The sequence below is a fragment of the Felis catus genome, chromosome C1 (assembly GCF_018350175.1).
Source record: "Felis catus isolate Fca126 chromosome C1, F.catus_Fca126_mat1.0, whole genome shotgun sequence".
Taxonomy (NCBI): Eukaryota; Metazoa; Chordata; class Mammalia; order Carnivora; family Felidae; genus Felis; species Felis catus.
The window spans coordinates 214,989,192-215,004,709 of NC_058375.1; the positions used below are offsets into that span (position 1 = coordinate 214,989,192).

At 43.1% G+C, this 15,518-nt stretch overlaps 1 protein-coding gene and 1 long non-coding RNA gene across 19 annotated transcripts in view; one reads left to right on the top strand and one right to left on the bottom strand.

Annotated features, from left to right (window-relative positions):
• The window catches only part of USP40 (ubiquitin specific peptidase 40), a 90,123-nt gene that overhangs the window by 8,124 nt on the left and 66,481 nt on the right, over window positions 1-15,518 (bottom strand). For 11 of the 18 annotated variants that reach the window (XM_045034635.1, XM_023259824.2, XM_045034636.1 and 8 more), the window contains 6 exons: window positions 14,500-14,564; window positions 12,674-12,748; window positions 9,663-9,789; window positions 7,561-7,655; window positions 6,140-6,255; window positions 1,544-1,609 (listed from right to left, as the gene is read on the bottom strand). In XM_045034635.1, the coding sequence (XP_044890570.1) occupies window positions 1,544-1,609; window positions 6,140-6,255; window positions 7,561-7,655; window positions 9,663-9,789; window positions 12,674-12,748; window positions 14,500-14,564 (544 nt within the window). Of the gene's footprint in view, window positions 1-1,543; window positions 5,808-5,827; window positions 6,256-7,425; window positions 7,466-7,560; window positions 7,656-9,662; window positions 9,790-12,673; window positions 12,749-14,499; window positions 14,565-15,518 lie in introns of those variants that run through there. The other 7 variants (XR_006583637.1, XR_006583639.1, XR_006583638.1 and 4 more) reach the window with 7 other exon arrangements.
• Window positions 1,648-9,884, top strand: LOC111561922. The gene is made up of 3 exons (XR_002744965.2): window positions 1,648-1,787; window positions 9,189-9,297; window positions 9,632-9,884. It is a non-coding gene; the product is annotated as an uncharacterized LOC111561922 (long non-coding RNA).

Here is a 15,518-nt window from a genome sequence, read left to right on the forward strand (position 1 = left end):
GTACCACTTACAACAGATGTGACCAAGGGTCAGTGTCACTGAGAAAGCACTCACAAACCACTTTTTCATATGACCCCGTTATAAAATCACACAAAATATATGAATTAATTCACACTCACAAAATGCAAATGGCTTATTACAAGCCTTTGAGAAATACCCAGTCTTACCAGCAATCAAAGAACTGAAGCAAATGAGAGAAGACAACCATTTCTCATTTATCAGTTTAGGAAACATTCAAACCAACACTGAATACTTGCAACTGAGGGCAAAGTAAGTAATACTACTCATAGACACGGCCTGTGGGAACAGCAATTGGTGTAACTCACCCGGAAAGGACCCTAACTTTTAAGAAGCGTAAAATATCCATACCATCTGATCCAGAAATCCCCCTCCAGGGAACTACTCCTGGTCATATGGTTTGTATTAAGAATGCACTGTTACGGGCGCCTGGGTGGCTCAGTCGGTTAAGCTTCTGACTTTGTTCAGGTCGTGATCTCACAGTTTGTGAGTTTGAGCCCCGCGTTGGGCTCTGTGCTGACAGCTTGGAGCCTGCTTCTGATTCTGTGTCTCCCTCTCTCTCTGCCCCTCCCACTCTCTCAAAAATAACCGTTAAAAAAAATGGTAAATTAAAAAAAAAAAGGATGCACTTTTATAAACGCAGAGGGGTTAAATGAAAGTCCTGTTGATGGAGGGCTCCTGGTTACTACACAGCAGGATGAACAGCAGGAATGGTGTTCCCATCACATCAGGTAGAAGCAACCTATTTTATGATACTGATAGAAGGTCTTATAAAATATTTTATATTTTTTAATTTATTTGAGAGAGAGTGAGTGGGGGAGGGGCAGAGAGAGAATCCCGAGCAGGCTCCACAATGTCAGCACAGAGCCCCACGTGGGGCTCGAACTCACAAACTGTGAGATCGTGACCTGAGCCGAAACCAAGAGTTGGACACTTAACCGACTAGCCACCCAGGTGCCCCTAAAAGACTTTCTTGTAATGAGAAAAGAAATAGGAAGGTTGATTACAGACCCCTTAGGGGTGTTTCTTTATTCAATAATTAGTGACCACGACGCAGGCACTGTTCTAGGTACTGCGGCAAGAGCAGTGACCAAAACACAAAGGATGTGTTCTCACAGGGCTTACATCCCAGCAGTGGGAGACCAGTAACACATAATTCAGTACGTATATGTCAGGCACTGTGAAGACGAAAAAGTAGGGTGGGGGGGGGCAGTGACAGGTGCTGTGCTAAGTCAGTCTGACAACAGACTATCTCAGTGCACTGGTGAGAGCTGGGAATGAGCAGCTTCCTACACTTTGAGATCATTACGGAGTCAGTATGCATTTGTGACTCACTGTTTTCATGGAAAACTGAGTTCTAAATTCCAGACACCAGACATACAGACATATCTGCAGAACACAATCTGGTTTAAGCTGCCATGCTACTCAAGCAGTGGGAGAAAACCCTTCATTACTGATCACATTGTTAAGTTTTTCAGGAAACTACCCACCTGACGAGACATGTACATGGAATAGGATGGCTTACCCCAAGTTTTCTTCCTTCTGAAGGGGCTCTAGACAGATCTCTGTTTTCCTTCCCAGTTTATACTCCCTGATAAAAGAAATGAAACAAAATACTATTGAGTGACATTTAAGTTTTTAGATTTTTGGGGGGAAAATTCTAAGTTTTCTCTTGAGCAAAAGAATATACTAAATAAGAACACTCAATATTTGAGAGGCAACTATGAACAAATGGATGCCAACAAACTGGACAGGCTGGAAAACAATGGGTAAGTCTTGGAACATACTAGACTTAGTATGCACTAAATAGAAAATCTGAACAGACCAACTACTAGCAAGGGAACTGAATCAGGAAAGTCCAGGACCAGATGGTTCTACTGGTGTGTGTGTGTGTGTGTGTTTATTTTTTAATGTTTATTTTTGAGAGAGAGAGAGAGAGCGCAAGCATGAGTTGGGGAGGAGCAGAGAGAGGGAGGGAGACACAGTAGGCTCCACACTGTCAGCACAGAGCCCACCACAGGGCTCAAACCCACGAACTGCAAGATCATGACCTGAGCCAAAGTAGGATGCTTAACTGACTGAGCCACACAAGCGCCCCACACTGGTTAATTCTAATAAACATTTCAAGAATTAATACCAATCCTCTTCAAGCTCTTTCAAAAAACAGAATAGGGAACACTTGTAAATTTCTATTATGAGGCCAGCCTTACCCTGATACAAAACCTGACTTAGCAAACCAAATTCAACAGTACATTAAAAGAATCCTACACCATGATCAAGGAGAATTTATTGCAGGGATGTAAGAGTGATTCAATATCTGCAAATCAATCAATGTGATACAGTAACAAAACTAAGGGTACATATCTAATCATCTCAATAGAGGAAGAAAGAGCATTTGACCAAAATTCTACATCCTTTCCTGATAAATATTCTCAACACAATGAGTAGAGACAAAACGCAACTTGACATAATAAAGGCCATATATGACAAGCTCACAGCTAACATGCTGAGTGGTAAAGTCTGCAAGCCCTTCTTCTACCATCAGGAGTAAGACGACGCCCGCTCTCGCTGCCCGCGTTCAGCACAGTCCTGGAAGTCCTTCCGAGAGCAATGAAACACGGAGTAGAAAAGGCATTCAAATCAAAAAGAAAGAAGTAAAACTGTCTCCAGTTACAGATGACATATTATATATAGGAAACCCTAAACACCAAAGAACTATTAAAATAAATGAATTCAGTAAAGTCTCAGGATACAAAATCAGTATACAAAAATCATTTAATGTTTTACACACTAACAGTGAACTATCAGGAAGACTAATTAAGAAAACAGTCTCATTTACGAGCATTGAAAAGAATAAAATACGCAGGAAGAGATTTTAACCCAGGAGGCAAAAGATCGATATGCTGAAGACACTGATGACAGAAACTCTCCGAAGAAACAAGTAAGTGGAAGAGAAATTCCACATTTGTGAATTGGAAGAATATTGTTAAAATGTCCACATTACCCAGAGATATCTATAGACTCGATGCAATCTCTATCGAAATTTCAATGGCATTTTTCACCGAAACAGAAAACCAATTCTAAAATTTGTACGGAACCGCAAAAGATCGCAAAGAGCCAAAGCAATCTTGAGAAAGAACAAAGCTGGAGACATCACCCTTCCTGATTTCAAACTACAGTAACCAAAACAATATGGTTTTGCCATAAAAACAGACACAGACCAATGGAGAAGAACAGAGACCTCAGCAATGAACCCATGCACGCACGGCCCATGAGTTTACAACAAAGGAGCCAAGACTCCGCACTGGGGAGAGGAGAGTCTCTTCAACAGACGGTGCTGGGAAAACCGGACAGCCACGTGCAAAAGAATGGAACTGATCGCTCTCTTACGCTGCACACAAAAATCAGCTCAAAAACTCTTCCTTGGAAGCCAAGCGGCCTCGCTCGCTTTCTGCCACCACCTCGAGGGGAAAAGCAGGCCGTGGTGAAGCCGGGCGGCAGCTCCCCCGGAAGCGGTGCGCCGGCCACGGGGGGCAAGATGCGGGCCGCTGTCTGCTCTGTGCCACGGACAGCTACTGGCACAGCTGGAGCCTCGCGTGCCCCTGCGGCCGGGCGCAGTGGGGCAACATCAGCCCTGTCCTGTTACACCGAGGGCGGTGTGGTCCCGTGCACAAGTGACTATGGTCGGTGATCTGGGAACAGCGGAGCCTGCAGCGCTTAAGGACAGTCGATTCCTGCGCGCGAACTGGGCCCGAGGCGATGCACATCATCTCAGTGTCTTACGTGGTCCCAGAAGATCGGTTTCACTACATCAGTGGCAGCTTATTTTGTGGACGTGATAGACCCACAACTCTCATCGGTGGCCATTTACGTTCACTTCAGTGCCATCCACTACTGCCAGACCCGGGCTGCTGGAAGGTCAGAGTAATGCCAGATGCGTGCCTTCAACTCAGACCGCGTTCATCACGGTGGATCCCGCGTTGTCTTCAGTAGACAGTCGCTTTGGTAGCCCCAGTGCCAGCTCCACGCCACCGCACCTCCGTCAGACCTGACCGCCCTTCCCGCATTACCGGTGTATTAAAATGACTGAATACGAACATTAAGCACCCCACGAACCTGGGCTGATGGAGAGACTGTAGAGAAAATGAAAAAAAGATCCACGGGGGCACATCTTGGGTGGGGGGAGCATGGGAGGAGGGAAATGACTAATGAAGCTAATTAGGAGAATTAAGAGGAGAATTCAAATCTGCTTTCTACTCTCATTAACAATTAGCAGGGCACTGGCCAGAGTCTGTACCCTGTGTTTTACCTTAACAACATTCTACTTACTCTTTGTATATTTAAGCGTTGTAAGGAAATGTGTTTCAATCAAAACCGAACATGAGATAAAGGAAAGAGATGTGGCGTTTGCAACACTCTATCGCAAACGCTTTTATTGTGTCTCTGTAAAACACAGCGTATGTATGCATGTAAGTGTTCTCGTCCTAATGTTGCTACTTCCATGGCAAAGAAGAAAAAAAAAAATGAATAGAAAAAAAAAGAAAAAAAATTGGAAAAAAATCAGGCTCATAGCAGCTACTGTGTAGAAATTTCCCCCTACTTCTAATTTGCTGAAACAAGAAAAAAAATCTTTTATTTGTGATATTTTCAGAGACATGTGCTCTAATATGGTGTATTTAAATAATACAAACTTAAAAAAAAAAGCAACTCAAAATGGATTAAAGACTTGAATGAAAGGCCACAAACCACAAAACTCCTAGAAGAAAACACAGGAGGTAGGCTCCCTGACATTGGCCTTGGCGATGACTTTTTTGGATTTGGTACCGATACCAAAAGGAAAAGCCAAGAAAAGCAGAAATAAGTGGGACTGACTGCATCAAATTAAAAAGCTTTTGCACAGCAAAGGAAACCATCAGTCAATGAAAAAGCAACCTATGAAATGGGTGAAAATACCTGCAAATCATCTATGTGATAAAGGGTTAAGAAAGAACCCAGAAAGCTCAAAAGCAAGAAACCTCCGAAACGGTCCAGTAAAAAAATGGGCAGAGGAACCGAATAGACACTTTCCTGAAGAAGATCTACAGGTGGCCAAAAGGCACGTGAAAAGGTGAACATCACTCCTCATCAAGGAAATACAAATCGCAACCACCCTGAGATGCCACCTCCCACTAGCATCAGGAAGACGAGATAAGTGCTGGCGAGGGTGTGGAGAAAAGGGAGCCCTGTGCACTGTTGGTGGGAATGTAAATTGGTGAAGCCAATTTTCTGGAGGTTCCTCAAAAAATTAAAAATAGAATTGCCAATATGACCTAGCACTTCTGGGTATGCACGGAAATGAAAACAAAATCTCAAATAGGTACTATTCACAGCAGCATTATTCACAACAGCCAGGATTTGGAAACACCTGAGTGTCCATCACAGACAATGACGTGGTGTCTATACGTGTAAGCGACAGACTATCATTCGGCCATGAGAAAGAAGGACAGCCTATCGTCTGTGACAACATGGATGGACCTTGAGGACATTATGCGAGTAACGTGGAGTAAGAGAAAGATAAATCCTGTACGATCTCACAAATATGTGGAATCTGAAAAGGCCGGACTCCTAGGAACAGAGAGCACGTGACGGTTTCTAGGGCTGCAGGAAAAGAGGAGATGCTGATCACAGAGTCCAAACGTCCGGGAGGAAGACAAGTGAGGTCTGAGGCTCTAACGTACAGCCCAGCTCTTCCTGTTCACAGTGCTGTATCCCATATTTGAAAGTTGCTAGGAGAGCAGATCTTGAATGTTCTTACCATGAAAAAGAAATGGTAATTATGTGATGCGATGCAGGTGTTCGCTAACGCTATGGTGGCAATCATTCTAAATTTACACAGTGCTAACATGTCAATTATATCTCAACAGAGCTTGAAAAAAACCTCAAAATTCTGTTCACGGTAGCTGAAGCACAGTAAAAACACACAGAGCTACGTTTATGCTTAATGTGGCAAACTAAAGGCCCAGAGTTTCTGCTTCAAAGTGTCTACCTGACAACAGGCTACCTGCCTTCTCCCCCGGCCTCTCACCACCTGGTACCACAGCGGTGAAGGAAACGGAAGACAGAGTGTCGAGGGGGAACCTACTTGAGTTGCTGCAGGTTGGTCCGTAAAAGCCTGCTGGGGCGCTTACTTTCCAAGGTCCAGGCTCTAAGGAAGGCTGGGGACGGGATGACGAAATCAGAGGAGGACAAGGTCATGGCCTAGAAAAGAAACAAGACGTTTCTCCGACGGTGTGAAAAAGCACTCCCGCAACATGTATTGTTCTGGACGAAACTGAAGCCCTACACAATGTCATCTGAGGGAAAGAGTATCTCGCATAATGATAAAATCTATCAAAAAAAAAAAATCTCAGGGATATCGCTTGAATGAAATCAGTCCAGTTACTGTTGTATTCCTCTCTAGGGAAACCAGCTTGTGGGATAAGTGAATTTTCTATTGAGCCATAAGCTCCTTTTAAATCATGGTTTAGAAAATGAAACTTAGAAATTAATTTCTATGAGTATAACTCACAAGAGCTCCAATGAAAGCAAGGGGTTCATCATCCGCTTTCTTTACAGTTAACGTAGTTCTTCAGAGTTTCCTCAGTCAGTGAAAGAACTTGAATTTGAAATGTTTCAGAATCTTTGGAGGCAACTGCTAGGCCTCAACTTCACTAATTTTGCAGGGGCTGAGAACTATTTATAGATTTAGGTTGTAGTATATAAAACGGCCAGTATTCATCTTTTATCTAAAAACAGCAATTTTGTATCTCTCAATCCAATATAAGACAAAAAAAGTCTCCCCTCCTGTCCCTCATGGGAATAAGACCGTTTGCTGCTTCTGAGGAAGGTTATTTCATACGCCGAGGACACAACAGGAAAGTCAAGACCAGCCACTGATACTCAATTGGACACCCCGATTTTTTTTTTAAGAGAAAGGGATGCCCAGTAACAGTAAGATGCTTCTTAAGCATTTTGTGTTGTTTTCAATCCAGCCTTTCCATTTGGATCGAATGCCCTTTCTCTACTAATGTTAATACAGAAGAAAATGATACAGTATCCAGTTTGACACCCTACCGTAAAGCTGATGTCTGGACCTGGGAGACAGATAACACGTCTTTTAACGGACAACACTTAACACATGGATCACGATGATACAAAAACAATGTAAATAAAGGGGTAAAGTGAATGCTTTACAGATGTTTCAATAAATCATGTTTCCTTACAGACATCAAAATGAACATAAGCTGCAAGTCACTGAGGACAAATTGAAATGAAAGCACACAGCATGCCTGTCAGAGTGGGGGGAAATGAAAGGCACAAGGCCAGGGGCAGAAACGAACACCAGGGGCCGTCTGAGCCATATGCGTGAGTCGCCTGTTGGGTACTTACCACTGAACATGGCATATAACACATGCCATATCAGAACAGACTGTAAGTGAGGCAAAAGGAAATAGAAGAAGATATTAATATCTCACTGGAAGAAGCCACGCCACCACTAACGTGCGCCACGGGAGCAAGTCTGACCTGGGACTTCAGCTCCAGCAAGGTGGCCTCTTCTGAGATCTCGAGGTCCCCCACGTGGCGGAGGGAAGCCTCTGCATACAGGTCACCTGGAGCGCCTACGAGGGACAGAGCTGGAGGTTAGAGAGGAGCTTTGCCGTGTGTTCGCTTCCTATTTCTGAAATACACGCCGTGTTTTGATATTACAAACAGGGTTAGTATAGCTCCATTCAAGAAAGTATGAATCCGAGTTCCTCAGATTGGGTCCCTGGGGACTTGGGAAGGGAGGAGGCCACGCCTGGTACACTGGCAGGGAGGGAGGATGCTGTGGGCACAATGCCACGGTTCTCTCGCTGCAGTGGGTTTGAGGAGCCTCACGCTTGTGATGTCCTCCTAGGATATTCTTCTCCGCATTTTCTCCTTCCTCAGAGCGGACTTTACTGGTAGGATCCTCAGCCCTTCCTATTTTACCTTCTTGTTTCTCTCGTGACACTTACCCCGACACGTTTTGTCTGTTTTCTTGTGTGTATGGCTTTCCTACTCTGTCTCCCCAAGACGATGGTCATTTTCCACAGGGGGCAGGCATTCTCCATCTATCCTGTTGGTCTTCCCAGTGTCTGGGATTGGTGGACGCCACATAGTAAATGGCCAGTAAATGTTTACTGACTAAAATTTCCTTGACAGTAAGAAGGACTTTCTACATTTGTTTTAAAAAGGCAAAACCAAAATGTTCTCTTATCTAAAACTCTAGATACAAAAGTTGGTAACTAAATTTAAAACTTCATTTTTGCTTTGTTGATTGCTGGGCATAGTGCTAATACACAGTAAGATATCAGATTAAGTAAATTAAGTAAAAAAGCTCTTTGTGAGTGGTTCTTCTGTCTTAAGTACACCATGAGCTGATGCCACCAGAAGATACTTTTAGGAAACTCTCAGGAACGAAAACATATTTCCCATATATTGTGATATAGAAGGACTATCAAAAAATGAACTATTTTGGGGGCGCCTGGGTGGTTGAGCATCCGACCGGCTCAGATCATGATGTCACGGTTCCGGAGTTCGAGCCCTGAGTTGGGTGCTGTGCTGACAGCTTGCAGTCTGGAGCCTGCTTCAGATTCTGGGCCCTCCTCTCTCTCTCTCTCTGACCCTCCCCCACTCATATTCCATCTCTCTCAAAAATAAACATTCAAAAAAAACCCAACTTTTTTCTTTACTTTCATGGAGAAAGACACTGCTTTTTAAGTTTGTATCCAATTCTCTATGTAATTAATATTCTACCACCAAAGCATTTTTAGAATTAGTGCGTATGTAATATAACCCAAACAAAAAAACTTAATGCCAATTTCAGAGGTAATTCAACATGAAGTATTTTATTGCTCCTTATGTATAATCCTGACTTCAGAGTAAGGAGACAACAACGTGACTCATCTGTGTTCATTTCAGTACTGAGGCTTTAAAAGGTAAAAAGAAATATTAAGTGTGTAATACCTCAAGGCACTAGAACCGCTAAATAATGAAGTAAAACACAACAAAAGGAAAAAAATATGTAAAGAGTTGGTCCTATCATAAATATATTCTTTATTTAGCTACAAGGAAAACTAACTTGTGTCTTCTCTGTAATGAAGTGAAAATCTTTTTACGACACATTCCAGCTCTCTGCTAGTGACTTCTTGCTCATCATGATGTGCGCGCTCAATTCTGTCCGTGGAGAACAACTTAGAGTAAAACAGCGTTCGCACTCGGGCTTCTCAGAAGTCAGAGGTGAGGGGCGGGGACCTGGCGGGGGAGGCAGGAAGGAGGGAGCCGGCAGGTGTGGTCTCTGCCGTGCGGGCCGCGGAGGAGCCCCTGCGGGGACTAAAGACTCTGTCCCAATCTGTTACAATAAATGGGCTAAATTCATGAGGATCTTGTGGGGTGAAAACATCTGATACACTGATTAATAAGGATACTAAGAGCCGGCACTTTACAGGGGTTACAAAGCACTGTAGGAAAACAGGACAGTGTTACCGTGGCACGGGTCATGGAATAAACAGGTTTCGATTTTCAGCCTTACGCTGAAGACACACACTGCCTTTGTCACTTTACTTTTCTTTAGGACACACTGGCTGCCACTGTTCTGTTCTCACCTTGGGTGGAAGTAGCTGTCCAGACCCCACTTGGAGAAGGGGTACCGTCCACCTGGTCCTGATGACTCTTCCAATGACCGGAGGGACCCCCAGGCTGGTACCACCAGATGGGCACCTTCAGGAAACCCTGAAGAATGGAGCATTTCTAACTTCTGTGACGTACATGCATGGAGTGAATTTCTGCTTCCACAGAGAGAAATATCTTGATAACAGAAAACGTTCCTGAATGTATTACTTTTCTTTTTAGATTACTAACTGCCGTACGCTACATCTGTTTATTGTTTTTACAATCAAAAGTTTAAGATCGGGGCTCCTGGGTGGCTCAGTTGGTTAAGCACCAGACTCTTGATTTAGGCTCAGGTCGTGATCTTGTGGTTTGTGACATCGGGCCCTGCGTCAGGCTCTGTGCCATCAGCGCAGAGCCTGCTTGGAATCCTCTCTCTTCCTTGCCCCTCTCCTGCTCTCTCCAAAAAAAAAAAAAAAAGTTTAAAGTCATAAAAATTAGTCTTTGGGATGGATGACTGGGACCCAGTGTTCTTTGCTTATTAGAAGTATCTTAGTAGATACACTTACTTGTAGTATCTTACCACGATAAATGACAAGTATAAATAAGATAACAAAACATTTAACAGAATAAACTGTACAAATATTTTCAGGCATTGTAAGAGCTCCACTAGTACAATGCACCTGTTAGCAGCAGTTTTCACTCATTAAAATTCCTAAAGGAACTTTGTAAAGAAGGAAGAACCTACTGCTCTAAGTTGGATTCCTATATACAAACTACAGGAAATAAAGCTGATATATTAGCCCACGTACACAAAGCCACAGATGCAAACTGTTTACGGTGGCAAAAACCACAAACCGATTACATTATGGTAGGCCATAACCTTTGACAAAGTGATTTCAGTTCTAGGAACTTATCCCGTAGATACATGCGTGCAAATGGCACATATGCGATATTTTTTGCAGTGTTATTTGTATCAACAAGAGACTGGAAACCACCTAAAACCTTGAAAAGAGACTGGTTGGATAAACCACGGTACCTCCACACAATGGACTATATTACACAGCCATCAAACAATGAAATAGCTGTATGTATACTAACGTAACATATATATGGAGATAAAATATTCATGAAGGGAGGTACAGAAAAAGAATTGCATATGATCTTTTGTGTAAAGAAAAACATGCATGTACACAAACATGTATGTATGTGCTACGTATATACACATACACACGTGTGTGCATATGTGTGCATTAAAAAGTATATACTTCTAGGGGCGCCTGGGTGGCGCAGTCGGTTAAGCGTCTGACTTCAGCCAGGTCACGATCTTGCGGTCTGTGAGTTCGAGCCCCGCGTCGGGCTCTGGGCTGATGGCTCAGAGCCTGGAGCCTGTTTCCGAGTCTGTGTCTCCCTCTCTCTCTGCCCCTCCCCCGTTCATGCTCTGTCTCTCTCTCTGTCCCAAAAAATAAATAAACATTGAAAAAAAAAAAAAGTATATACTTCTGGAAGGATACAGTGGAAACTGGCTGCCTACAGAGGGAGGGCACTGAGCAGCTGGAGGGCAGGAGGGATGCTTACTTTTCCTGGCCCCGCTTTTAATACACTTTAAATTTTGTATTATGAATATTACCCATTAAAAAGTTCACTTTAAAGGTCATGGAATAAAACAGAATTCTAAGAAGTGATGCAGAAGAATAAGGTGTGTGCTGATATGAGATCCTCAAGATACAGTAAGTGAATAAAAACAAAAACCAAGTGTAAAACAATGCAAAGAATACGACCCCCTTCACGTAAACGTTAGAAGGGAACACACATATCCTTCTGTACCATTCTGCATACAAACAGGCATCAGTTTTTTCTTGGAAGGATCTACAAAGAAAGTAAATTCATTCTCTCTCTGGGGAGAAAAATATGGGAAAACCTTTTTCATTTTATGGCCTTCCATGGTATTTGAATTTTCTAATCATAACCAAATGGTTATCTCAGTGCTGGAATCTGGGATCATTTTTTTTTAACTTTTGCCTTTACATGTGTCCACATTAAAAATAACCAAATAGGGGCGCCTGGGTGGCTTGGTCGGTTAAGCGTCCGACTTCAGCTCAGGTCATGATCTCACGGTCCGTGAGTTTGAGCCCTGCGTCGGGCTCTGTGCTGACAGCTCAGGGCCTGGAGCCTGTTTCAGATTCTGTGTTTCCCTCTCTCTCTGCTCCTCCCCTGTTCATACTCTGTCTCTCTCTGTCTCAAAAAAATAAATAAACGTTAAAAAAAATTAAAAACAAACAAACAAATAAATAATGGTCTTAAAAAGTGGTAATATGGGGGCACCTGGGTGGCTCAGTCAGTTGAGCATCTGACTTTGGCTCAGGTCACGATCTCACGGTTTGTGAGTTCAAGGCCCACCTGGGGCTCGCTGCTGTCAGTGCAGAGCCCGCCTCAGATTCTCTGTCCTCCTCTCTCTGCCCCTCCACTTGCACTAACATTAAAAAAAAAAAAAAAAAAGTGGTAACATGCAGTGTTTATTTAAGAGCTCTCAGATGTGGCTGATTAGGGATGTCAATGTGGTGCAGCTTTCTGGGAAAACAACGTGGCAAGATACAGACAGTGTCTAGTCTGTAAAAGTTTGTAGCTTCTGACTTGCTGATTTTGACTCTGGAACAATTTTAAGGAGGATTTGTATTTAAGTATTAAAAAATTTAAAACGGGAACATATATGAATTAAACCATGGTAAGGCATACACTGGCTATGATGATTATTTTTGGATTTTGTAGTCAGGTTAAAAAATGAAATATGAGAAGTAGGAAAAAACATTGTATACAAACTGATTTTATAAGAGGGAAATCTATAAAGATGTAGAATCTGGCAGCTGTGTGATTAGAGAACTTACCCCAAATCTTATCATTCTCTTCATGATGGGTCGTATTTCCCCACGATGAGAATATACCACCTTTGTAATCTGAAAGCAGTAACTGTGATTTATAAAATGTCCATTCAGAAGCGAAATCTTACCGGAAGAGGAAGTTTTCCTTCAATTAAAAGCAAGGTATCTCCAGAACATATCATAAGTTCTTTCAGGGATGCGTCCTGGGGAAAGAAATTCCTTTATGAGTTCTGACAGCAACAGAGATTAGGTTCTTTTCTTTACACCAGATGCCTCTACTACCCATTCAAGAAAGAAAGAAACAGTAAGGCAGCTATGGGGGAAGACAGGAAATAAACTGAGACTGTAAAACAGCATATCATTACGTATTAAATTATCGGGTATGAACCGGAGGTATCATAAAAGATTAGGGGAGGGGGGAGGTGGACAGAATGAGAAAGGATGAGAGCCTGAGCTACACAGGATGAAATTCTAGTTAAGCCTAAAGGATGGGTTTGATTTGGAAAAAGCTGGAGGAAACGAGAGAAGGAATTCTCCTGAGAAGAAAAGGGTTACGGTAGAGGTTATGTCAAGAATCCAAGAAGAGCTGAGAGATGGGCCGACTAGAGTGTCAGTTGGAGAGGGAACTGATCGGAGGGCGGTGGGGGGGGGGGGGGGGTGTCACAGGTGGAAGGGCTGTGAACTAGAAATAAAGGAGTTTTTAGGTGCTTTGAAAAAAGGCACTCAAGTTTTCTGAGAAGGGTGTTTAAAGACCAGTCTGGCTGCCACAGAACGACATACTGAAGTGGGGGACACCTGACTTGGGGAAGCCGGTTGGTGTAATTTAGGTAAGAGGCCAAAAAAGAAGAAAAAAACTTGGCCCAGGCAGCCAGTGGTGGGAAGAATCAGGAAGGAGTGGAGGAGTTGAGAGGTCTCCGAAGGCCAAGACCAAATACGGAGGAGGCAGGTAAGCAGGGGAGGCGCCACTGTGGGCTGAAGACACCAGGCTGGGAGACAGCAGGTCTGGGAGGAGGAGCCAGTCATGAGGACACTGAGATGGCTTTCAGACGAACCGATACCGATGTGGGAATTAACAGAGAAGAAAACGCAGAGACCACATGACCAGATACGCTCTCTGACATCTGAACCGTGTGTCCCCAAGATTCTCTGAGGTCCACTTCTTACTCTGGGCAGTCAGATTCCTGGCCAAGACTCAGAGGGGCCTCTCTGTGCAGACTCGCTCAGCCCTGCACAGCGAAGAGTATTCCGGTGGGAGGGCCCCAGTCCACCTGCTTGAGTCAACCTTCTGATGATGTTCAATGCCACCACCTGTTACTGAACAGAGAGCACGCAGAGGCAGACTGCGCGAAGAGTGGCTGGTCACAAATGCCTAAGCTTTCTCACAGAGCTTCATCTTGGGGCTCCTTAGAGCCATGGTTTGATGCTACCTGAATCAGCAAGAAGACGGTTGACCAGATTCCAACTAGCCTGTGATAACACTGCTTCTAAGGCTACTGGAAGAGTCTGGATGGATCCTGAGATGCAGTTTTGATCAAAGCCTAAGTGACCGGCTGGGAAGATGAATTCTGCCATCGTTAACGTTCAGAGCAACGGAGATTAAAATATTCAGGTTTCCAAATTCAGAGTGTAGCTTCGCATTCTTTCACCGGCTCACATGTTTTCTGTTCTCTGAAGTTCTCTGTCTCTCAATGGGGAACTATTATTTCTAGGGACAAACTCTCTGAAGTCAAAAGAGGACTAACACAGCTGTTAGAAACATTCCCACGAGGCTGAGATTTTCCCTCTGTGTCAAAAGCCCACAGTAAAGAAGTAAAAGTAGACCCAGGTACAGATTTTTGTGTCCTAAAAAAAAGATTAAAGTTTTCTCTCGAATGTATTCATGAGGGGAGTAGGTATCCTGCATGAAACACAAAATAATCATTTTAAAGAACAAAATGTGTAGAAATAGTCTTACTTCTTCACATAAAGGCTCTCCCGCTTCATAGCACCAATCCATTTTCCGTAAATGCCACGTGTCTCCTGTGAAGGAATCAAAATCAGTATGAAAAAAAATGAGGAGTATATTTTAAGAGTTTGTCAATGATGTCCCTTTTGGATAAATGAATATCAAATGAGATTTGGTCTACTAACTACTAACTAACTTTTAAAGTAAATGATCTCTTCCAGCCATGAAAAAAATTAAGTTGTTCCTCCAATCTGGTTAATTTGCTCTCCATCCCACTAAGATCTGCATACTTGTGAACAGAAATAACGCTTGCTGTGACTACACAATATTTACATTATACCTGTATTACTTACAGGTCCACACCCATCACACACAAGTACACATATATGTACACGTATACCCAAGTACAGAATCTCTTCTAAAATCATTATGAAGTTGTTTTATTTCATGGTCTTGGTTGAAAGTATATGCTCGTGTCTCTTAGCAACTGATAACATGCACAAACTATTCCCATCCAGTTATCAGTCAGTCTAACAAAAAAAGTGTTTTTGAAATAGCATTTTAATGAAGTTGCTGTAAATGAACACTTAAAAATGTAAAATATTCTTTAATTAGATTACTGGCTCTCGATATGCTTCCTATATTGAGATGAAATGGGAAATTCTTTGAGGAGGAGAGGGAAGCTGAACAGAGCAAGAGCTGGAAATCCTGGTTATGAAAAAACAAACAAACGCACCAGCCATGTCTTGTGAAGAGTGAGCCACGCCACCCACCCAGAGAAGCTGCAGCCAAAGGAGGAAACCTGGATCTCCTACTTCACCTGCACAGGCCACAGGTTTGAGTCCTTACAATACTGTTCTTTGCAGACCCTCTCCTGCCATTAGTTCTAGGTTTAAATACTGTAAGAACTGCAGCAATATTTAACTTGATCTAAGTGTGTTTTAAAAACAACAAGCAAACACCACCAGGAAGCTGAAAGTGAACACCATTACTTCCAAGCATAACCCGGAAGGAAGAACTTGGGTTCT